Raw genomic sequence first — 25,188 nt, 5'->3', positions numbered from 1 at the left:
TTCACTGCTCTAGAATCTTATTGTCCCATGATCTCACTGCTGAGACATTAATGTGGAAGTGAATAGCGTGTGTAGCTGTGTGCACTACAGCATCGCTCTTAGTCCCTATGACAGATCTCTCCACAGGCATGTTTGGTTTTAATGTGTATGATGTAGGAGGCTCCTCCATTCTCATGCAACCATCAAAAAATAGAGTGTTGAGGTCCTTTAAAAGCTCTTGATGTCCACCAGTATTGTCCTTTATTCAATTCTGACTGGATTTGATTAACAGATGTTTGTGCCCTCAAATGAGACATGAAAAAACTGAAAGAGACTGAGAAAATAGGACATTTTGAGTTTGTTGTTGAAGGAGATCTGAAGGCATGAGCGGAATGTAGGCTCAGTGTTCTGAGGAAGTGACTGTTGTCTTCTGGGAATGTTGCTTGGCTTGAAGTCAAGGGGCGGAGTCAGGGGAAAAGTCGCAAAATTAGGGGGTGTGGTCCAAACATTTTCTCATCTTTCTCTCTCTCTCTCTGATCTGGCTTACACCCAATATTTATATCTGCAGAGTTTGGTAACCCGTCTGCTCCCTCTTAATAAAACATCATAAAGTCATGAAGAATTATTCTAAATATACAGGTTACGTTTGTCAGAACTTCTTCATCTTGGCATAATTTCGATGTTTCTGCAGACTAAGTGATAAAGCACAAAGAGTAAAATAAAGCAGATGATTGCTGCACATTTTAACTAAAATAGTGACTTTGTGACACGTTTGTGGATTATAGATTAATAATTATTTTTTCCTATGGCATATGTTTTATCTAAACCAATGACAAAAAAATTATATTCTGTATATTTCCAAATTATTTGTTTCAAATATGAATACTAGCTGTTGTAGCAAATTAGCTCAAAATAATTAATAATGAAATAATTCATAATTAATTATAATTATTTATCTCAGCTTCCAGAAGTAAATGTAGCAGAATTAATATACAACTGACTAACCTGTTCGTCCAGTGAACATTCAGTGTAATTTTATATCAACTCTAAGAATGGCCACAGAAAATAACTTTCTTACACTAATGCATAATTCGAGCATGTAGCAAAATCAGGAATCATTTAAGTGACATTGATCTTCAAGCAGAATCAGAACCAGAGAACTCATATGTATTGTGCACAAAGTTTTATTTACTAAATCTCAAACACATAACTAGTCAATACATAGGCAATTGGAAAAGTGAAAATGACTGACTAAACCAAAGTGAAGCAGGGGGAGGAATGAACAGTTAAAAGTCAGTTTAAAGAGATACTCCACCCCAAACTGAAAATTTTGTCATTAATCACTTACCCCCATGTCGTTCCAAACCCATAAAAGCTTCATTCATCTTCAGAACACAATTTAAGATATTTTGGATGAAAACCGGGAGGCCTGTGACTGTGATCCGCGCCACAAGGATGTGCTGTTTTCTTCAAATCAAAGATAAATACAAGTAGAAACAGCGCATTTTGTGGCGCGGCTGATACAGAAGAGCATACACACCATACGCTGATATGGAGAGACACAGAGGAGATCGCTGACAAAGGAATTGTTGAATAAAGTCGTTATTTTTGTTTTCTTCGCTTACCAAAAATGTTCCCGTCGCTTCATATAACCCAGATTGCACGTCTGATGGCAGATGGAGTATTCTGACGAGGACTTCCTACCCTTTAATGAACCTTGACACTGTTATTTACTTGGCAGTCTATGGGACAGTCACAGGCCTCCCGGTTTTCATCCAAAATATCTTTAATTGTTTTCCGAAGACAAACAAAGCTTTTACGGGTTTAGAACGACATGGGGGTAAGTGATTAATGACAAAATTTTCATTTTGTAGTGGAGTATCCCTTTAACCATCTAAAGGAACCATCAGCGCCTTTTTACAAAGGAGTCTACATCTTATACTAAACCTCTGTTTCGTTTAGTTAAATGTACGATGCTTGCATTGCCTTGGACGTTGAACAAGCGTCTGGATGCAGTCTCAGATGAAGACTTGATGGTTTAAAGGTTTGATGGTGTTGGAATTGTGATCATGTTCTTGCAAGCTTGAAGAAAGATGTTCAAACAGTAATCAGAAAGTAATCAAATGTAATCAGTTACATTACTTTAATAAAGTAATTGAAATAGTTACACTACGTATTACATTTTAAATAGGGTAACTTGTAATCTGTAACCAATTACATTTCCAAAGTAACCTTCCCAGCACTGGTATTGGATCATCATTACATCACCATGACAGCTACTCTGTGTTCCTGCAGTGTGATTTTGAACAATTCCTCTATAATTCCACCTTAAGAAGCCAAAAGACCTTTGGCCTACATTCAGTTAAATTCTTAAAAAAAAAAGAGAGACAGAGAGAGCTCTGGATGGAACATCAAGAGACTATTTATGGATTTGTTCACTTAAGGGGTCACAGCCCCAGCTGAAGGGCTTTTGTGAGAGCAAACTTACATTTGTTCGGAAAATAAATCTCATAAACGCTCATAAATAACTTAAAGCTCATTGCCATTAAATCAGCTGCTCATCTGCACACAAGATGGCTGGCAGTTTCAGATCTGTCTAAAATTCCTCTGTGTCTTCTGTGACCTCCAGAGGAATCTTGTTCAGGTTAAGAATTTTTTTTTTTTTTTTTTTTTTAATGTGTCCAGAGATATGTGTGCTTTACTTTATCATTTCAGGGAATTATGATGAACAGATTTGGGTCACATTTCAGAAACAAACATTGATGGAGATGTATTTGATTGCTTTGTTGTTAACGAATAAAAAGAATAATTTAAAAACTGCATTTTATAATGAAGTTACATTTTACATAACATGCTTTATTTATTCATTATATTATTTTTAAAGTGATAAAATGCATATTAAAAATATTATGTATACTGTAAAGAGTGGCAACCTGCAATTATTACCTAAAAGAGCTATTTCTAACGGATTTAACCCATAAAAAATATTTTATTGTATAAATGAATGTATTTAGGTTGATTCAGTGAGGTTAAATAATATTTTTTGACTTGAATAAAACTGTTACTATATAGTATGTTATATGTATATAATGAATTTAATATAAATAAATTCATTATTTATGAGATATATAGAATTATTGATGTAATATAATAAAACAATATTTAATTGAAAAATAACAAATATAAAATATGTAGATAAATTATTCTTGTTTAAAGCCTAAATATAGCAAAACTTATTGAGGTTTAATCATAAAAATATTATATCATTTAAAAATAATCAAAAGTTTTTTTGATGGGTTTACAAATTAAGGAAACCTTGATTTTTGTTGTTAAATTGTTTCAAGACCTCATATGTCATAGTTTTATACTGTCCGTGATGTTCCTAATTTTTTATAAATATACATTTTACATGAAATTAAGTAAATGTTAAATATTTTATGTGCCTAATGAGTTAACTAAAAGGCGATGTGGTATTTTTATCTGCTTGGCATTGCTACTTCAGTGCCATTTTATTAACTGGTTCAAAACAGAGTGCAATTTAGTCATCATCAATAAAGTTTTCATTTAAAAAAAAAGGGCCCCTAAAAAATTAAACCAATAAAGAAACTGAATGCATTTTGAGGTCTCTTTATTCAGATCCCTTGTTGGACACCAGAATGTGTAAAAAGTGTAAACTCTACACATTATATAAATTCTACTGTCCTCCTTACAGTGAGTAAACACAGAGCAATGTGCTGGACGCGGCCTCACGCATCCTAAAAAAAGTCTGAAATCATCCATGTGAGGTCTGCCATTCCCCAAGAAATGTTTTGTGTCAATTTCTGCAGTTGTCATTCTTAGTTTCTTGATATTTCAGCTCATTAAAACATCTATTTCTCTCCGAATGTGTGGAATCCGTCTTCAGATGTGACATTGCCACTACAAAATGCAAAAAGATCATTAAGCAAATGTAATATTTGGGTTAGTCATGGAAAGCTGTCTTTGCTTTGGTATGAAAGGTTGAGGACCTCTGCTGTGTGTTTGAGCTCAGCTGTATCCCGGAATGTGAGTGAAGTCGCCAAGTGGACACACGCAACCCTGATACACGGTCTGTTTATGATCCAAGGTTTTCCAGAGAATTAGAAGCAGGGACTTTTGTTTATGTGCATTTTTTTCCCATTTACCAGAAAAGAAATCCCCTATGGGATCGCTCAGCATTGCTTTAACTGATTAGAAAACGATGAACAAACACTTTTTTGCAAACCACAAGACCAGTCAGTTCTTAAAATATTCTTCAGGTTGTTCATGTTAAAGTCAACATGAAATGCAGTTTGCAATGCATTCAAAATGCAACATATTTGGGGATAAAAAACATTAAATGAGAAAAATGTATGTTTATCTATTGAAAAACAGCATTTGTGTGTATTAAGGAAGTAACAAGTTTGATTTTGATTTCATGTTGACTTATTTATTAATACATTGCTTGAGCCAAAATCTATGGAAGCCTGTTTCCACCACAGAATAAAATAATTAAAAAGGTAATTACAACTTTTTATACAAAACTTAAAATTCTGAGGATTTTTTTTTTTTACTTTTTCTTCAGAATTATGAGTTTAAATCTCACAATTCAGATTTTTTTTCCCTAGAATTATGTTTAAATCTCACAATTCTGACTTATTTGTTTCTCCAAAGAAGTTAATATCTTGCAATTCTGAGATCATTACTCACAACTTTGTGTTTATTAAAAGTCTGAATTGAGAGATATAAATTCAGAATCGCAAGAAAAAGTCTGAATTGTCAGATAAAAAGTCAGTTACCTTGATCTTATTCCATAAAGGAAACGGGTTTCTGTAAAATCTGTTCCACAAGTAAAAAGCAAATAATCAGTAAACCCAAAAGTTTACATTTTGGTCCTCAGTTACTAAGTGTGCAAACAGTAAACATCCAAGTTTACAATCTGAAACTTGAGAGGTTTTACAGCTAAACCAAAAGCATTGTAAAAAAAAAAAAAATCACAACTCTTAACCACAGAGTCTACTTAGATTGCAACCTTAAGATTTACACAAACCTCTGTACCCCTTAAACCTAATGACTACACCTAAAAATAAAGCCTACTTCTAAGAAAAAAAAGAAAAAAAAACTTAACATAAGCTCAAAGTCCTCTCAAGTTTTTCCTGAGGGCACACAAAAAGGAGAAGAGGAGGAGAAGAGCTCCCTTTTGCTTTAGAAACACCCTGAACAAACATTTATTCTTAATGCTATTGCTAATACTGAAGTGTTTCCATCTGATATACAGAGTCTGTGGGTGGGGATTCTTGCCCAAGAATTCACAAAAACATGTTTTGTCTTAATAGCACTAGGATAAATTAGTACCGGACCACGAATTATGGTGTGGAAGAAGCCTGGTGTTATTCATCTGAATCACTGATGATTATCATATGTATGACTGTCACATCTGATCACTGTATCACATCAGACCCGCATGTTTCACGTAAACTCAGGAATTGAGCTGGATTAACATTTTATTTGATTAAACTTCCTGGAAGTGAGCAGAAGCCACATGATCCTGCTATGTGGGTTTATTTCTTGCTCACCTAGTCCAAGCAAATTTGTTTTAAAGCGTCAAGTCATATTTCTGTTGTCACTGAAAGTGATATGTTGTACGAAACAACAAATACAAGCCAATCAGACCAGGTAATACATTTAATATAGTTATTTTGATGCAAAGATATTGTCGTTTTCCAGTACAAATATCTAAACATTCTTACATCAAGATACATTTACTTGAGAAGCAAAATTACTTGTTTTCTAAAAAAAAATACATCAAAAGTTATTGCTTAAAATTAAAAAAAAAATTGTTTAAATCTGTTGATGAGGCAAGAAAAAAGGGAAAAACTACTATTTTTCTTACCTTACGGCAGATATTTTTTTCTAGTTTTAGGCAAAAACTAATTTTTCCCCTATTTTCTCAAATCATTTTGCTTCTCAAGTGATTAGATATTTGTACTGAAAACATACAGAATAAGAAAAATTATTATTATTATTATTTTTTTTTTTTTTATTTTTTTTTTTTTTTTTTTTTTTTTTTTTTTTTTTTGTGGGAATGATATTTATGTTTGGGATGGGCAACTCAACAAGCCATAAATAGAAAATGTAACATTCAGCATTTGACAGGCATGCGCCTGAATAAGACAGTGTCACAATTTGTTTTTTTTTAAGCGATAATTGTGTTTTTTGGCAAACTATTATGTAAACAACTTGCGTCACATGACCAGACTGATCAGCAGAGTCTGATGAGCATCTGCACCTGCTAAAGCACAGGTAACGTCATTCGCACACCTGACTCTGTAAGTATCGAATAAAAAATATGGGGAAAAGTGTAACTTTGATCTATCAGTTATTTAAATAAAATTCTAAATATGAAGATATGCATGAATAGTCTATCAAAGGCAACTGTGTTGATGGTTTCTGGGGTTAAAAGTGACATTTTTAAGTGCAGAAGCGAGAATGTCCTGTTCCTCTTGCAAAAAAATCCTGTCTGGAATTAGAAAATTCCAACTTTGGGAGTAAAAACCCCTTGTGTATCTGTCCACAGGAGTGTTGTATCTCCATTACAGTCCAGAGGCAAAAGGCTCTAGAGGTTATCGTACATGTGAAGGGTTCTCTCTAATTGCTGACCTACGCGCTGGTAGAAGGCGATCTGTTGGCGGAGATATGCCTGCATCATCTCTTTAAAATCCACCTCCCTGCGCTGGTGGAAGTGGTTCATCTCGGCCTGCAGGGCAAAACCCACAGTCCTGCAGCGTTTACGAATGCCATTCGCTTCCTCTTGGTCCATCTTCCCCTCGTCGCTCATACGTTGAGACTCCTTCACCTTAGCAAAAGCACCTAAAAGGGAGCAAAAGAGACAGAAGTTTTAGAAATGTTCAAATATAGTAGCAATATGCACAAACCACTGGTCAAGAACTAGCAATGACACTGAAGATAACTTTCTAATTAACTTAATACATTTTTCTAATTTTTTTAATGAATTTTGGATTTTTTTAGCAAGAATTCAACTGATTTAATATTTATTTCTTTTTAATTTACCAACATTTTGCACTTAAGGAAACCTCTAGCCAGCTGGTATCCATGGCTTAGACTGATTCAGCAAACAGAAAGAATAAATAAATAAACCTTACTTATTAAATAATATTACATATAGCCTATTTAATAACATATAATTTTATAATTATTAAAATCTGTAAATAAAGATAATATGATGTTGCAGACAAAGTTGTGGTTAAAAATGTACATATATATAAATATTACTTATTAAATAATACTACATATATTTAACAACATATATTTTTATAATAATTAAAATGTGTAAACAAACAATATGATGTTGTAGACAAAGTTGTGGTTAAATTTTCACACACACACATATACACACATAATAAAAAAATTAATAATTATCCAATTTATTCAATTTATTGGACAATTATAATAAATAAATAAATAAATAGATATAGATATATGTCAATATATTCAACTTGTTGTATAATTATATGTATATATTAAGCAGTATTTATTTTCCTAATTATACAGAAATTTATTTTATATATAGTGCAAATATACATAAATATACACAATTTTACACACATTTTACCCAGTATTTTCTAAAAAAAAAAAAAAAAAAAAAAAAAAAAAACATTAAGAATTACAGATACTGAATCTGATTAAATCACACTTTCTGTAACAGCTTCTCTACATTACAAAGGCCAAACAAGACTCCAGTCATGGCTCAACAAATCTCTGATCTCACTTGTTAGATGAAAGTGCCTTTTGTCTCAGATTTGTTTGACATTTCCGGTGTAACCGGTTCTAAGCGTTCATGTCCTGTTGTGACAGAACACACCACTCACACACACTCATGAAAATCTGAGATCTGAATGGAGCTGCTGAGTCATGCGACTCACAGAGATATGAGTGAATCTGCTGACATGAACCAACAGATCCACTATCATCACATGCTGTGTCCATCAGCATCACAGAAGACAGACAGAAAGACAGATTATCAGAGACAGCATGATGGATTAGATATCCCAGCGTGAATGGCTGATCAGAGATCAGTGTTTGATAATGCTGTACACACCTGTAATCTGACACTGGAAGTCTGGCCCTGTGTTCATTCAGTTCATTATTTCCTTTCAGCTCACAGAATGACCGATTACAAACCCACTGCGCAAACGCCACAAAGAACAAATGAGTACAGTCAAATGAAAGCCTCTTGTTTACATTCCCACACTGAGCATCTACAATAAGACAATATTATGTCCCCATAAACACAGTTCGAATACATATTTATTTTTGGAAATAATTTGTAAACACATTTCTACACATTTGCCCTGAGTCATGGAAACCCATTTCTGATTCATTAGAAAAAGAAATCATGCTTTGGTAAATTACAATTATAGTTAAAAGGCTGACATTATGACATATTGGGTCAAAATTATGACACTAAAAAAGTAATAATTATGAGAAAATAGGTCTAAATTATGACATACTGATCTCCTTATTAAATAAAAAAAATCTAATTTTTGTCACGATTTTGACTTTTTCTACATAATTACGATGACTTAGTAAGCCCATTTCCAACACATGAGAAAAAAATTTATGGTAAATCATAACTATGAGATAAAGAATTTTGACAGAAAGTTGAAATTGAGACACAAAGTCAAAATTGAGATAAAAGACATAATCATGGCATAAATTTAAATGTTTTTATCTCATAATTTAGAATCATCTCATAATTATGACTTTGTATCTTATTTAGATTTATCTCACAAATTGTGAGAAAAAAAAATGTTTTGTTAAATCATAATTATGAGATAAAATCCCATAATTATGACAAAGAAAGTCGTTGAAGTATATGTGAGCTGTTATAAGTTACAAAGAGCAAAGAAAAAATTAATTTTCCATGATGCATTGCTTTAACCTAGAGTACAATGAAATAATAGGGTGAATTTATCATGACAAAGGAACAGGAACAAGCGTCCAGCAGTACCAGGCACAACCCAGCATTGACCTCTACCACACATACTCTCTGACCGCTCAAAAACACACAAGTTTACAGGACTGAATTCAACAAAGCCATGCTCAATATGACAGATATAAAATATCCAATTTTCAATCAAAATGTAATCAAAGCATGCCATTTTCACAAGAACTATCACAAGTCCAATCATTCAAATATGCTGATTTGAGAAACATTTAGTATTATTATCAGTGTCCTGCACGAATTTCGGTAGTTTAAAACATCTGGTTTTCCTTAATTTGTTTGTAATGCTCAGCAAGCAAAAGTTTGTAAGTGATAAGGTTAATTTGATTCAATCTCTAATGGACTGTAGACACGCTAAACATTAACGTTCACCATGAACGACTGGAATAAACTGAATCCCTCTTGTTCTGTATTTTCAATCAAGCAAAACTTAATTGCGTGTGTGCTACTGTCCTAACAGAACCATTAAAAGAGGAAGCTGAACATCCATAAACTGTCCGCACATCGTTTCTGTGGTCAGTGACTGGCTGTTTACTTGTTTCCCCATATAAACAGTAGTACATATGACTTCTGTTTACTCTGAGGGAATGTCTGGAGGCTTTCTAATGGAAAACATGCCAAAAGTTTTACTCCACTTGACACCTAAATGATTTTTCGGGTGTATTTAAGTCAGTGCCTAATCAAAAACCATGTAGTTTATTGATCGTCATAGTATTAACCAGTAAAATTGTGTCTTTTGAGAAATATAACAACATTTCAAGTTTTTTTAAATGAAGCTAAATGGAGCTAAAAGTGAAAGTAAACATTCTGTAGTATTTAAGCAAGCTAACCAATTAGCCTGCAAAGCTAACATTCCCTACGTAGGTTACTTCAAGTAAACATAAATCATTGTAGCTCTATAATAGTCCTGATATACAATATATTTCTTAAATTAGACAAACCTCCATCTGATCCCACAAACTAAATATACTATAGGATAGCATGATGCTAATTGCAGTCAGAAACAGGATCAGTGTATGATCTGAGCTTTCTCTCAGTGTTCGAGGTGAAATTAATGTTAATAGCACAACGAATAACTGATCTGAAGATGCAGAGCTGCGTTTAATGTGTCTAACAGTACTGCCATGGACACAAAGAGGAATTTCAGACTGGAAAAACAGTCACAGCTCAGTTTAGCCCAGAGCAAATTCTCAGACACCAGAAGGGGAGAAACAAACCATACCGGTGGGCCAAAAAGATCACACAACCACACTTCTCAAGCAAAACCCTTTTACAGAAAAGCATATTAGGTTAATATAGATATATGCTTTTCAAAATTAGAATTGGATACTTTCTAATGTGACAGACTACACCTGCGGTGACTCTGCTGGGACGCCTAAGTGAACTTCATACATCTAGCACACTTGAAAACTGATCTGAATCAGTGATTATGAACAAAATAAGTATAAATGTCCTCTAAGATGTGTTTAACTACAAAACAAAAAAATTAAAGCTACAAAGAGCATTCAACAGGCAATTTAGTATTAGCATTAGCATGACAAAAGTGAGGCTTTAAAATCACCTGGGAGCAATTAATTGAATTTAGTGCTCAAAAATGCTGTAGGATCATTTGTGAAAGACATTTGGGTTGATATCTAATGCAATGCCCTTAATTAATCAGTAAGTGTATATATAGTAAGTAAAATCTAAGTTATGACTTTGTATCTTATTTAGATTTATCTCACAATGACTCTCTCATAATGTTGACTTTCTAAGCACTAATCTGCTATACGATTATAGGACAAGTGTGGAGTGATTTCCCACCGTCCTGTATCTCTCTCGTTCATTCACACATGCTTACACATGCGTGAAGTACAAAACTGGCTCAGTTCCTGCCAGCTAGCAATGAGAACCTCAAAGAGGAATTCAAGGTCTTGCCCTGACATGTTATTTTTCTTTATTTCAAACCTAAAAGCAACAAGAATCTCTCCAAAAAAAAAATTGTGTGACTGTGAATCACTGGCAATAAAATCAGACCAACACCCACACAAGCCGAAGAGTTCATGACTACTGTACACGCAGAGCCCGAGGCCTGGAACACTTTTATTTTTTTCTCATATTTTTCATTCTCTCCCTATTTGCTAAGGCGGGAGGTGTTATGCATTAAAAGCCAAATTCATATCCCACTGCTTTTGGAGGACCTCAATATTTCTATAGCCTTTAATTCGGAGAGTCGGTCGGGTTCAAGCTGACTTCTGGACGTCAGGTCAAGTGTCCTATCGTCCCATGCTGGATCTGATTACAGCTCTTTGACTGGGACGCGCAAACTCTGTACGGTGCATGCTCAGAGAGGGCTGTTATTATTTCCCTGGGTCATGTGATGTTTTTCCTCTGTTCACTGGTTCTCTTTGATCTCTCCCTGCGCTGTCATACGGCTCACAAGAGAAGCAGATGCTCAGTTTTCACATGTCGTGATCCCAGCATTACAGGCACTTTACTGTCCCCTAAATGCAGGACGGGCCCATTTAGGGTCTCAGTAGATGCTCAGAGGACAAAAGCAACACCAATTTTATCCATTAGACTTCTACTGTATAGGAAGCATGCTGTGTATACATTAGTTGCTATTAACACCCTGATTATTTAAAAACACCATTATCCATTGTACACTGAGATCCATTGTGTCTCAACACGAACAGTAATCATGTTATAACCGTTATAGGGTGTGGAGATGAAACTGGAGAAATCCTTTCAACACACTCACACATCAAACGTTTGCTTACGGTGGTTATTTGATTAGCTCAAACTTATTCGACAGAATAATACTATGTTAACTAACCTAAAATCACTATAATGATTTAAGGGCTGTTTAATCACTCATATTTTATTGGATTAAATCTATTCCAAATTATTACTGCTAATCTGGGGTCTGTCTTGTGCCTAGGTCATGTGACCAATCACGCCTTCAGCAAACTGAGTAATGAAATGATGAAACGCATTTCTGTTCTCCTCATTGAACACATCACTGCACCTGTTTAACGGACCTGTTTAACAACATTAAAACCTCACATTGATTACAGTTTCTCAGATATCAGGGTCTCATTAAAGGTTCTGTAAGCCTTGTTATAATACCTCACATAAATGTCTCTGTACTGCCTGGCAGATTTCACTCAAACAGGCGTCTTGAGAAATTATACCATCTCTATGATGCCTTTTAGCCAATCAGAAGCACTCTCTGCATGTCAGTCAACTTGCATTTTAAGTTTTGCTGACATTGTGTTTGCTACATGTCTTTGAAGGATGTGATTTTAGAGATTCTGAGTATCTTTATTATGAGTACTATTTATTTAGTTAATTATATATATAGATGCTACAAATAATAACCTTAAAATAAAAAATGTTTTATCTCATGCATGAGCAAATTTCGTTTTCTACAAAATTAAGTTATGCATTAATTAAGATTAAGATTGTGAAGCATAAATTCAGTCAAGTTAGTCCTAAATTTCATCTGGTAGTGTAAATACTTTCATTTACTGTGTGTCAGGATGTCAGCATATGTTAAAGTCTGATTAATTCTTAACCTCAGTATGACATTCCACTAGAGGATCATAATGAAAGTGGAAGTTTGTCTGAGCCACAAACTGATTGAGCTTTAATGTCTGGGACTTGATTGCACTGATTAATGACACTATTTCCCTCACTTCCTGTGATTTAGACTGAGAATAAAAAGGATGCTTCCTTTCAGGAGCAGAGCCAGGAATTTCTCTTTCTTAACTGCCAGTTAATGTCAGACGCATCACTTTTTGACTTTAAAGACTTTATGCAAGTCACCTTTGGAAGTTATCTGACATCATCAACAGCAAAATTCTATATTCTATATTTTGAAGAATGTTTCAACTGTCTTATTCATTTAATGAAAGTCAGTGGGACAAAACCGGAGCAATGTTATTTTAGAATAATTGATATACTATTAAATTTTTTTATTAATATTTTAGTTTTTATATTTAGTTAAAATTAAATAACTCATTATATTTTATATCATTATTAATTATATAGTTTTTAATATCTTTTTTTTAAATGTCTGTCTATATATTTTTAAGTTTCAGTTTAACTTTATTTTAGTACTTCAAGTTAAATGAAAAAAAATTGAAATAAAAGCTGAAATAAAACAAGTTCATGTTTTTTCAGTTAACATTTACTTTTATTTCAAGCAACAAAAATGTATTTTTATGCTTTTAGTTTTAGTTAACAAAAATAACCCTGCATTGGACCCCATTTACTTTCATTGTATGGCCAAAAACAACACAGAGACATTTTCCAAAATATCTTCTTTAGAGTTTAAAAAAAAGAAAGTCAGTTCTGAGTGAACTCTCCCTTTAAACAAAATGAAGTTTACCTTTTTGCAGGTGGATGATGTCTGGAAAGTTGGACAGCAGGCCCTGGTACAGCGACAGTTTATCCAGCATGTGAAACAGGTCGTATTTAGGCTGCTCGGCGAACATCTCCCCGATGTTCTCGTAGGTGCGGCCTGTGTGCGAGATGGCGTTGCTCAGAGCATCCGAGCTGTATGGAGGGTCAAGCAGGAACGACTGGCTGATGGACTGGAAGGCATTTCCCAGCCTCTGGAATTCCTTCCGGAAGCCTCCGAGGTGTTTGCGGACCAGCTCTGATGTGACGTGCGTCAGCTGCATCACACTGTCGTCCATCTTTTTGGCGAACACCTTGAAGGAGTCAATGCGCTCCTCCACGTCCTGAAGGTCCTGGTGCTCATTGGGAATCTGGAAAGTAAGCATGAAATGAGCCCCGACCATCTCGTCCTTTTCCGCTCGCCGCTTCCCGAGCTTCCACTGTTTGTCATCTCCACACATGAGGAAGTGTTCGAAACCCTCGTACTGAGACAGCACGGGGTGGCTGGTCATGTGGTCCATCCACAAAATAAGCCTCCTTTTCCTTTTCTCAATAAAGTCTTCCTCGAATCGTCCCGTGGCCTGCTTCTCGGGAAGGTGAGGCACGGAAATCACTGTGAATTTGTGCAGTAGTCTGTTGTAGAGCCAGTCAAAGTGCTTGTAGCGGCGGTACACCGGCCTGCCAGTGTGACTGGGGGTGACACGGTACGAAATGTACGTCTTAATGCCTTTGAACTTCGTCTGTTTGGTGGGGTCTTCAACGGAACAGGTGAAGGGCTGAGGGCTCTCCTTCCACTGAGGCCCCCGGGGGCCCATTTCGATAGAGTAAGACTCTGCGATCTTGGCCATCATGGGAACGTCGCCAAGTATGAAGGCTTCCACACCTGACCGCACGAAGCTGGAGAATCGGTTCAAGTTCCTGCCCACCATGCTCCCCTTTCTATTGCTGGACATACTGTCCTGGCGCTCCATATACGGCTTGGGCCGGTAGTGGACGTTGGGGTTGGAATATGGATTTTGAGAATGTCCATTGGCGCCAACACCTCTCCGAGGATCTTCATCCTCAACCACCGTCGAGGTTTCATCCCAGTCGTCCCAGTCATCATCGTCGTCGCTCGGCAGGGTCGTGGAAGGCGTATGGATGTAGGATAAATCCTTACCAGGAGAGCTTTCGGGTGAGCTGAGGGAATGATCCGTCAGGTTGGACCCGGATCGGTTGCGGATGATGTGAACGTACGAGGCGGGGAACAGGCCTCGCTCTCCTCGGCTGTTCTCACCCTGCAGCCAGCCGTCCACAGAGTTCTCGTCGAAAATCACCAGCTCCTCATTCTCCTGGATGTTGATCTCTTCCTTGTTTTCACTTTGGAAAGTGTAGAGGGCTTTGGCTCTCAGGGACATTTTTGTAACTTTTGCAAGCCAGATGCAAAAAAAAAAAAAAAAAAAAAAATGGGCCACAAAAATAAGTTCCTTACCTCATATCAGATTGCACAGATCAAATCTGACAAAAACAGCGCTGTTTCATAACTTAAAAGTTTGGTTATATGTTAATGTTGTCATAGTACTTTGACAAAACTAGCAGTTTTCAGGCTTATGGGAAACAATATTGTTTACGATAAAGATCTTCAAGTGTTTTTAAAGTTACTGACCACAAAGAAGACAACAGGAATCTTTTATTTTCCCCCGGGAAACAATATCCAATATGCTACATTTGTGAATAAAGTCTTGCATGTTGGAACTCCCTGTCAGGTTGTTACTCTCCAACTTCCCTTAATTTATGCCGTTTCATTATTCCACAAAACGTCTCTTCATCCGCAAAATAAATAAATAAATAAACCGATAAATTCACAAATCCCGTCCAGCAGAACCGAGACACCGGCAAACACATTCAGTTCAGTCTCTCATAATAACTATAAAATAGTTTTAAGCATCTTGCATGCTGCAAATATATATAAAAATAAAACATAAACAAAAACATCTGTTTCGCAAGTCCGGCTGAACTAAATTCCAGATGAAAACATTATCCCAGCATTTCGTCCCAGACAGAGATGGGTAATAAACGCATCCTTTGCATTCCGCAAACAAAAGAATAAGAAGTAGAGCTAAAGCGATTTTATAATCCACAGATCCAGTTCACATCGCCGTGTGTTCATATTATTCCTTCGAAGTGTGATTCAACAGGCCCGTGAGGAGTTTTTCATAAAGTTTGTCTTTACTTTGAGCACAAACGCAGTAACTCTTTCCATGACGTGACGCTTGAACAATGAGCGCAGCGCAGTGCAGCGCGAGGCTCGAGTCGCGTTTGTGGCGCCGCTCGGCGGTCAAATAAACAACCGAGGCATCTGATGATGTGCATTTTGTTCTAACCATGAAATATATATTTTTAAGTTTTCATTGTATGAAATGGCTTGAAACATACAAATCAAAACAGTTAAATTGGGGGGGGGGGGGTATTTAGGGAAATGCTGCATATAGTATATGGCAACGCTGCACCACAATGGAAAATGGTCAAAAAAGTAGTTTTTCCTGTCCTCATGCAAACCAAAAATAAGTAGATCCCTATCATTTAACCTTCACTGAAGACTAACTCATCCTCACTCCTCACATGCTAACTCTGCACCTTTCCTACTGGCCTTTCCGTAAACTATTGCTGTATTCATTTTCTGAAAAGAAGAAATCATTTTGTTATTTATACATAGATGCAACTATAGTACAATAAACACTTAAAATAAATAGATCAAGATTCAAGATTCAAGATTCAAAGATTTGTTTGTCACATACACAATTATATAGAGCATATAACCAGCAGTGAAATGTGAGTCAGGTCCGCTCCATGGACAGTGCAATTATTAAAGAATACAACACAGATGAAAATATACATAAATATAGCTATGAAAGAATGAAATAAAAGTAAACAATAAAAATATAAGAATAAAATATACAAAAAAAAGATGTATACTGTAGAATTAAATATAGAATGGAAAATAATGTGCATGGAAAGTAAACTGTCTTAAATATTAAGATACAAGGGATGTACAAGAGGCAGTGCATATGTGCATTAAACTGTAGTCTTAAATATTAAGATACACAGGGATGTACAAGAGGCAAATAACTGCAATCATATTGTTGATGCTACTATTTATTAAAAATACCAATGGGGAAATACATTGCTGCGATTCCGCTGTGGTGCAGCATATGGAAACATTGATATTTTCTCAATTTACTGTGTGGGACAAAGTTAAGTTGTGAATTTAAAAAATCTAAGATGCTGCAAAAAATAAAAATCAGATAGATAAATAAATAAATACACCTTGAGTGTTGAGTGTTTAGAATTGAATTTAATAGAGCAATTTCTGGAGCACTTCAACTGGTGTCTTCTGTGTGATGGGGACAGTGGGAAAAATTGTTTTGGATTCAAATGTCATGTGATTTAAAATAGCACATCAAGGCCTGCCCTCTCGCCCTTTCAGTTCCCATAGTGCAATATATTGCTCTCTCTCTCTCTCTCTCTCTCTCTCTCTCTCTCTCTCTCTATCTATCTATCTATCTCTTCATAATAACAAGGAAATGAGTAGAAATGAATTCTTGCCATATGGCAACTCCGTTCCATCAAGGGTTAAACAGTGTTGTCAGTTTCTAGTAACCGCAGAACTCATGCACATTACCACACTAACTCAACTAGAGAGTTTACAGTGACTTGTTGCCACAGGATTTTGTTTGTTGTTTGTTGTTGACAAGAGGGTTTTGTGGGTTATTTTTAGTGTTTAAGATGGTTTATTGCGTTTAAATCCGCCAAAAAAGTCTCTTTAAAAAGATTTCCTTATCCAGTAATCAGGAACGGCTGTGATTGGTCCATCCTATCAGCGATGAGCAAAGTAACAGATACCACATGATATCGCCATTTGTTTACGTCTGAATAATAACAGAACGAAGAGGTAAAATATGATAAATATTATTTGGACCAATAATAGACAACACCTTGACCACTAGTCTTACTTACACACTCTATTTCTTATTTTTTAGCAATGCTTTTATTTTGCTTTAGAACTGAGGTGTTGCAAGAAACCGAATCGTTACAGCATATTTTTATAGTATGTATATTTTAACAGAATTAGAAGTAAATCGAACGACCTTTAACCACAGTAAAATGATTTTTTAAAATGAATTCTTGAAAACTCAGCGTTGCATTTTGGTCGGCCGTGGTGAGGCGTGATGACGTCAGCGCGCCATTGCGTTTTAACCAACGCGTGTTTCTCTGCAGAAGTAGGTGTCTGTGTATTTCGCTGTTCTGATTTTCCATTCCGTTTGTGTTTTTATTGCTCTCTTTTAAATCACAGGTAAAGGATTTTAAGAGCAGCTCTGATGGGATTGTGATCACGTGTTGGCTGTCACTCTCTGCCTGCTGTTGGTTCATCTGTACGTGTTGACTTGTGTTTGTCCATAAGTGGTTTTAAATGATTTTTGTTGCTTTTGAAATACCTCATTGGTCTTAAAGACATAAGAGACATTTATTTCATGTAAGTGTCTTAAGATGATGTGAACACTTCTGTCACAGGTCCATCATGGAGGCTCTGACCCAGGCTCTCTCCTCCAGCTTCTCTGTATCCAGAGAACCAAACAGCACTTCTGCTCCCCATCCACGCCTGGCCCAGTACAAGAGCAAATACAGCGTTCTGGAGCAGAGTGAACGGCGCAGGAGGTTCCTGGAGCTGCAGAAAGAGTGAGTTTAGCTCATACAACCACCCACAGCACAAGAGCAGCTGCTTATCAACCACCTACAACACGTTATTTTGATGCACTGCCACTGATAGAATGCATTATGTTGGCAGGAAGAGGCTAAACTACGTGAATCACGCCCGTCGGCTTGCTGATGGAGACTGGACCGGAGCTGACAGTGAGGATGAGGAGAAGGATGAAGAGAAGAAGAGTCAGCAGCAGCTGGAGAACAGCGCTGATGAAGAAGGGATGGAGATCGAGCAGAGGAAAAAGCTACCGAAGCATTATGCTAACCAGGTGCTTAAAAACACAATGACAGATATAGTTATTTACATGAAGTATACAGTTTATGTAGTTTGCAAATGTAATAATAATTTTCAGATGATATGTATAAATGTGTCAGATGTGATAGACAGTAATAGTTATGAAAGTTTTAATTGTTCAGGCTGAGTATAGACTGTGGGGAAAAACTGTTCTTGTGTCTGGCTGTTCTGGTGTTTGGTGCTTTGTAGTGCTGACCAGAGGGCAACAGTTGAATAAGAGAGTGGGCTGAGTGTGAGGGGTCCAAAGTGATTTTCTTAGCCCTTTTTTCACTCTGGAGGTGTAATGATTTTTGGAGGTTGGGCAGGGGGGACGGGTAATCTTCTCATCAGTCCTGACTGTCCGTTGTAGTCTCTTGATGTCCGATTTGGTAGCTGAACCAAACCTGACAGTTATGGATGAACACAGAATGATAGCAGAGGAGAACTGTGTGAGCAGATCCTGTGGCAGGTTGAATGTCATTGGCTGGTGAAAGAAGTACAGTCTCTGCTGAGCCTACAATGCCGGCTGTGCACAAAGGTTGTTTGTATAAAGTGGGGCAATTCCAACTTTGCAAGGACAGTCTGGTGCTTCTGACTCTCAGCCTGTAAGTACATTTTCATATTTAAAGGATTTGCCACTGATGATTCAAACGTGAGTTTTGAGCAGTGTAGAGTAGCACTTGTTGTTTGTCATTTCTCCGATCACAAATGCGGACATGGTTTTATGTTTACGCTACGCGATATGCAATGCAACGCATAAAAAGACAGTATAAGTCATTATTATCCGTAATTATGTCCCCACTGGATGCAACAAATGCCTCGTTTGTAATGGGTTTTATTGTTTTTGTCTTTTTTTGCCGGGAGACGGCATGGTTTTATTTTTTTTGGTGTAAGTTTTTCTTAGGGGCGTAACATTTCCATCACCTCTTGACTCACTGGATAGCTGGCCAATCAGCATACACCTCGCTTTTTGGAACGATGAGCTTTGTAAAAATCGACACGTTTCAGAAAGGCGGGGCATAGAGGAGCAACAATAATGTACAGTATGTGGAAAATAATGTGTTTTAAACCACATAAACATATTTCATTACACCAAATACACAAAATAATGTTCTTTTTAGCAACGTCATATGACCTCTTTAACCTCCTGTCTGTAAGCAGACCTTTCTCCATTGTGTATGAGGCCAATGATGGTAGCGTCATCTGTGAATTTCAGGAGCTTAACAGAGGAGTCTTTTGCAGTGTATTCGTTCGTATACAGGGAGAAAAGCAGTGGGTAGAGCACACGTCCCTGAGGGGCGCCAGTGCTGTTCATGAAAGTTTACCCAGCCTCACTAGCTGCTGCCTGTCTGTCCGGAAGCTGGTGATCCACTGACAGATTGGGGTGGGCACAGAGAGCTGGGGCAGTTTGGCTGAGAGAAGGTCAGGCATGATGGTAATTGAAGGCCGAACTGAAGTCTACAAACAAGTTTCTTGTGTAAAACCCAGGTCTATCAAGATGTTGCAGAGAACTAAGGGTCTGTAGTTGTTAAGCCCAGTGATTTTGGGGGGTCTTTTGGGGACCGGAACGATAGTGGAGCGTTTGAAGCAGCAGGGAACTTCACACAGCTCCAATGATCTGTTGAAGATCTGTGTAAAGATGTGGGTAGTTGGTCAGCGCAGACTTTTAAACTGGCTGGTGAAACACTGGGCCTGAAGCTTTCTTAGACTTATATAAGTCATATATGGCAATGGCAATTTTATTTATATAGCACTATTTACTACAACCAGAGTTGACCGATGTGCTTTACAACAGAATATCTAAAAAAAAGCAATAACACAACACAATGAAAAATAAAAACAGTAAAACCAAGAACAAGGAGAGAAAAAGAAAAGAAAAACATCAAAACATAACACAACGGCAATATATAAAATATATAGAACAAGGATAAAAAGAATGCTTCAACCAGAATTAAAAGCCTTATCGAACAGATTTAGACTTAAAAATGGCCACAGATGAAGCCATTCTAATAAAAATGGGCAGATCATTCCAGAGTCTTGGTGCAATTGAAGCAAAAGCGCGATCACCCCTGCACTTCTGCCTCGTTTTGGGGATAAACAAGAGTCTCTGGTTAGAGGACCGGAGAGATCTAGCTGCATTGTGCTCAATCAATAAATCAGATATACAGTATATGATGGAGCCATACCATTTAGTGACTTACAGACAATTAGCAAAATTTTAAAATCTACTCTGTAACGCACAGGCAGCCAGTGTAAAGACTGTAGAACTGGAGTAATATGATCCCGGTCAGAAGTCTAGCTGCCGCATTCTGAACCAATTGTAATCGAGATAAAGCTGTTTGAGTAATCCCAGCATACAGTGAGTTACAGTAATCTAATCTAGTGGTAATAAAAGCATGAATCACTTTCTCAAAAGTTTTTAAAAGAAGTTTTTGTATTTGATTTAGGTATTTGCTTTAGATGGGAGATGGGATTGTTTGAAAGTATGATTTGAAAATAGAATTTTTAAATTTTTCATCAAATTTCTTACCCAATTTTTTACATATTTTTTTAACCCATATGGTTTTTGATTGGGGTTTGTATTGGAATCTGAGGGTTTAAAAACAATCATTTCTGTTTTTTCCTCATTGAAATTCAGAAAGTTTAGCGACAACCATGCCTTTACATCTGTCAAACAGGCCAAGAGAGCATCCAGTCCATCCGAATTCCACTTTGTAGGCAGATAAACTTGTGTATCGTCAGTATAACAATGGAATGACAGCCCATATTTTTTAAGAATGGAACCAAGTGGAAGCATATTTAAAGAAAAAAGGATGGGAGCCAAAATGCATCTTATATGGATCTTATTTTTTGTTTCAAGAAACTATTAATAACTTGTAAAAAAAAATATAAGTGGTTACTTGGATGAGTATATACTACTTATGTAAATATTTTATAATAAAAATACCGCAAAAGTGATACATTTATAATGCTGTCTGGAAACATTTGTAATTTGTATTTTATATTTCTGTTATATTTCTATTCTCCAGCTGATGCTGTCAGAGTGGTTAGTGGATGTCCCTGCAGATCTGAGCTCTGATTGGCTGATGGTGGTTTGTCCAGTTGGGAAGCGTTCCCTCGTTGTTGCCTCCAAGGTTTGGATCATTTTCCATCCATCATGAACATCGTGAGACCAGACATACACTAACATTCAAAAGTTTGGGTTTAGGAATAAAAAACCTATAATAATAAAAAGATACTTTAGAAAGTAAAATCTTTTATAATGTTAAAAGATGTCTGTTTCAAGTTCTCTTGAACTTTCTATTCACCAGACATTCCTGAATTAAATGTGTCACAGTTTTTCACAAAAATATTAAGCAGCACAACTAATTTCATTTAGTGAGATTCAAGATTTTTATTTGTCACATACACAATTATATAGAGCATATATAACCAGCAGTGAAATGTTTGTAGGTTTTTATTTGTGGAATGTGCAATTATATAAAATAAATAATCAATTATTAGCAGTTATTAGAAATCACAAAAATATTAAGCAGCACAAGAAATGTTTCTTGAGCAGCAAATCACCATATTAGAAGTATTTCTGAAGGGTCATGTGACACTGAAGTCTGGAGGAATGATGCTGAAAATTCAGCTTTGCATCACAGGAATAAATTACTTTTTAAAATATATTAAAATACAAAATATTTATTTAAACTGTAATAAGATAATACAGTTTTACTGTATTTTTGATCAAATAAATGCAGCCTTGGTGAGGATAAGAGACGTCTTTCAAAAACTTTAAAACATCTTAACAACCCCAAACTTATATGTATATGATGCAGCATTTTCTGTATAATTTTCATGTTTCATGTTATCCTTAGGGATCCACGTCATCTTACACCAAAAGTGGCTACTGTGTCAATCGATTCCCCTCTCTTATCCCTGGTGGCAACAGACACAACTCTGCAGTAGGAAAAGGTCTGCACCATCCTACAGATTGATTACTCTAGAGTGTGCTAGAGTACTGCAGTTCAGAACCATACTGGAAAATGAGTGACACACATGTTTTATATAGATTACACCATCCTGGACTGCATCTACAGTGACGTGGACAGAACATACTACATCCTGGATGTCATGTGCTGGAGGGGACATCCTGTGTATGACTGCTCAGTGAGTGATCATTTCCTCTAATGACAGCTATATAAACTTTAGGGACATATTCTACACTTTTGCACCATTCTATATAATTAATTTCTCAGAAGTATACTTGTTATTTTTGTTGCACCAAAACAATCGTAATTGTCTTAATCGTTAATTTAAGATGTGACTGCTGTTCAATTTGGGTCAATGTTTTTTTTTTTTTTTTTTTTATTAATTCTTTTATTTAGCAAGGAGACATTCAATTGGTGAAAAGTGACAGTAAAGACATTTATAATGTTACAAAAGATTGCCATTTCAAATAAATGTTGTTTTTTGAACTTTCTTTTTATCAAAGAATCCTGAAAAAGTATCAGTTTCCACAAGCATATTAACCAGCACAACTGTTTTTCAACTAATAACAATAATAATAAATGTTTCTTGAGCAGCAAATCAGTGTATCAGAATGATTTCAGCTTTGCATTACAGAAATAACTTCTGAATGTTAGTGTATGTGTGTGAATGGTAATAGTTCTGTATTAAAATTCTAGTTACAATGAAAAGCACAAACTGATGTATTTTTACAGACAGAGTTCCGTTTCTACTGGTTGCAGTCTAAAGTGGAAGAGGCTGAAGGTCTTTCTGAAATATCCAAGATTAATCCTGTAAGTGAGCAAGTAACTGTGAGTGTGAACAAGGCTGAACTTTGAGCTGAAGCACTTGGTTCATGCTCTGTTTTGTCTCGGCAGTTCCGGTTTGTGAGTCTGAACAGCATCAGCTGTTCGACAGAGTCCATCCAGACGGCTCTTGCACATGAGTACAACTTTTCAGTAAGAACCTCCATTATTTGACATGCTAAGTCTATAAAATAACATTGATTGAGCTGATCATTTATGATATTTTAGTGGTATTCAGGGCTTGATGCTTAGTTTTTCTCAAGGAGCACAAAAAGTGGAAAAATTTAGGAACAGATTCAAAAAATGTTACGGACACAATGAAAATTCTTCAAACAATGAGTTTTTCCCCCTATAAAGGGATACAAGTTTACTAGCAGAATTATGTAATTTACTAGAAAAGTGCAATGTTTCAAAATTTTTTTTTTTAATATTTTATTTATGTATTTATTATTTGTTTTAAATATTTCTGCTTCAAACTTTATTTAATAATTTGGTAATTATTTATAGGCCTGTATATTGTGCATATATATATTCCAGATTTTTCATGACTAAATTTAAGATCTCTTAAACTAATTAAGATATTTGTTATGCCATTTAAGATATTTAAGAGCTTAAATTCAATAAAACTACATTTTTTAAACTTTTTTTTTATTATTCACACACATGCTTCTAATACAATTTGCAGCACATAGATCTATTTTTGGTCGCATATGCGAGTGAAACACTCATACTACTGGCTTGAGCCCTGGTATAGATGAACTCAAAATGTGTTCCTCTCTTCTAGGTGGATGGGCTTCTTTTCTACCACAAGGAGACCCACTACACCCCTGGCAGCACGCCGCTTGTTGGCTGGCTCAGACCCTATATGGTGGCAGATATCTTGGGCATCGAGGTGCCACAGTGTCCCCTCACCAGCAAGCCTGATTATGCCAGCCATCAGCTTCAGCAGATCCTGGAGCACAAGAAAACCTCTACAGAAGTTCGTCCGGCCGACCAAAACGGCCGATATGAACTGGAACATCTGTCCACGCCAGAGGCACAGCTGGAGAACTCTCACAGCGCTCAGAAAGAGAGCATGGAGGCCTGAGTACCTTTTTAGAGAGCACTTTTCTCAAGCCTGTGCATGACTGTGAAGATGATCTCATTTCAGGAGAACACTGATGTAAGTGAGTTTTTAACTGCTATAATTAAAATTGCACTTCAGTTCTTAGTAACTCAGATGGACCTATTTCTGTAATCATAATCGCAAAAATGAATCTATTCTGCTTTGCAGATATTATTTTAGGAAACATATAGGTATAAATGATAGTAAACCCTCATGCTCTGCTGAATTCACCTACTCTGTTTAGTCATGCATCTTCATTGGATTTTATATATAGCTTTTTAATTCAATCTTTTCTGTGAAAGATGAGATCATTAAGATTCAGCTGGTGAAGAAACCTATGAGTAGTATTTTTTTTAATTTTTGTTATGACCTCAATAAAGTTTTACTGTCTGTATTGTTTATCCCTTTGTCTATAATATTTTTGAATGTCTGAAATTCTTTGCTTATAAATACACATTGATGAAAGTCTGAGGTCAGTACATTTTATTGCTATTATTGTTATTATCATCATTTTATTATTTAAAAAAAATGTAAGTTTCTTTTCAATTTTAATCTTTTAAGTATACCTTTAATTAGCAAGGATGCATTCAATTCATTAAAATGTTTAAATGTTTTTGAACTTTCCATTCATCAAAGAATAATAAAAAAAGTATGATTTTCACAAAATATTAGGCAGCACAACTGTTTTTGACTTTTGATAATAAGAATTTAAGTTAATTTTTTTTTAATAAAATAAGTATGTTTTTCAAAAAATATTATGAAGAGCAATTTTTAAGTTATTTTTTTTTAATTGCTTATATAAAATAATTAATATAAACATTGTAAAAACGTTGTTTATATATACAAACGTCTAAAATCAATAATAAGGGTTTTAACTACTAAATAA

At 35.8% G+C, this 25,188-nt stretch overlaps 2 protein-coding genes across 4 annotated transcripts; one reads left to right on the top strand and one right to left on the bottom strand.

Moving 5' to 3' along the window:
• Window positions 1-6,132: 6,132 nt before the first annotated feature.
• Window positions 6,133-15,680, bottom strand: LOC109050545 (sorting nexin-33-like). 2 transcript variants are annotated; one of them, XM_019068104.2, is made up of 3 exons: window positions 15,030-15,680; window positions 13,374-14,789; window positions 6,133-6,846 (listed from the first exon to the last, which is right to left on the bottom strand). In XM_019068104.2, the coding sequence occupies exons 1-3, from the start codon at window positions 15,109-15,111 to the stop codon at window positions 6,593-6,595; spliced, it is 1,752 nt and encodes a 583-aa protein (XP_018923649.2). In that variant the 5' UTR covers window positions 15,112-15,680; the 3' UTR covers window positions 6,133-6,592. The 2 variants fall into 2 exon arrangements, with proteins under 2 accessions (XP_018923649.2, XP_042571009.1); XM_042715075.1 differs by having other exon boundaries at window positions 13,374-15,680.
• A 1,881-nt stretch (window positions 15,681-17,561) lies between these two features.
• Window positions 17,562-24,703, top strand: LOC109050546 (snurportin-1-like). 2 transcript variants are annotated; one of them, XM_042715073.1, is made up of 10 exons: window positions 17,562-17,643; window positions 17,718-17,796; window positions 17,936-18,100; window positions 18,210-18,393; window positions 21,428-21,532; window positions 22,262-22,358; window positions 22,456-22,553; window positions 23,108-23,185; window positions 23,270-23,350; window positions 23,982-24,703. In XM_042715073.1, the coding sequence occupies exons 3-10, from the start codon at window positions 17,943-17,945 to the stop codon at window positions 24,282-24,284; spliced, it is 1,104 nt and encodes a 367-aa protein (XP_042571007.1). In that variant the 5' UTR covers window positions 17,562-17,643; window positions 17,718-17,796; window positions 17,936-17,942; the 3' UTR covers window positions 24,285-24,703. The 2 variants fall into 2 exon arrangements, with proteins under 2 accessions (XP_042571007.1, XP_042571008.1); XM_042715074.1 differs by lacking the exon at window positions 17,718-17,796 and having other exon boundaries at window positions 17,623-17,717.
• The last annotated feature ends 485 nt before the right edge of the window (window positions 24,704-25,188 follow it).

This window comes from Cyprinus carpio, chromosome A25, assembly GCF_018340385.1.
Source record: "Cyprinus carpio isolate SPL01 chromosome A25, ASM1834038v1, whole genome shotgun sequence".
Classification (NCBI taxonomy): domain Eukaryota; kingdom Metazoa; phylum Chordata; class Actinopteri; order Cypriniformes; family Cyprinidae; genus Cyprinus; species Cyprinus carpio.
The sequence above is the reverse complement of the archived record's forward strand: the minus strand, read 5'-3'. Positions and strand labels throughout refer to the sequence as shown.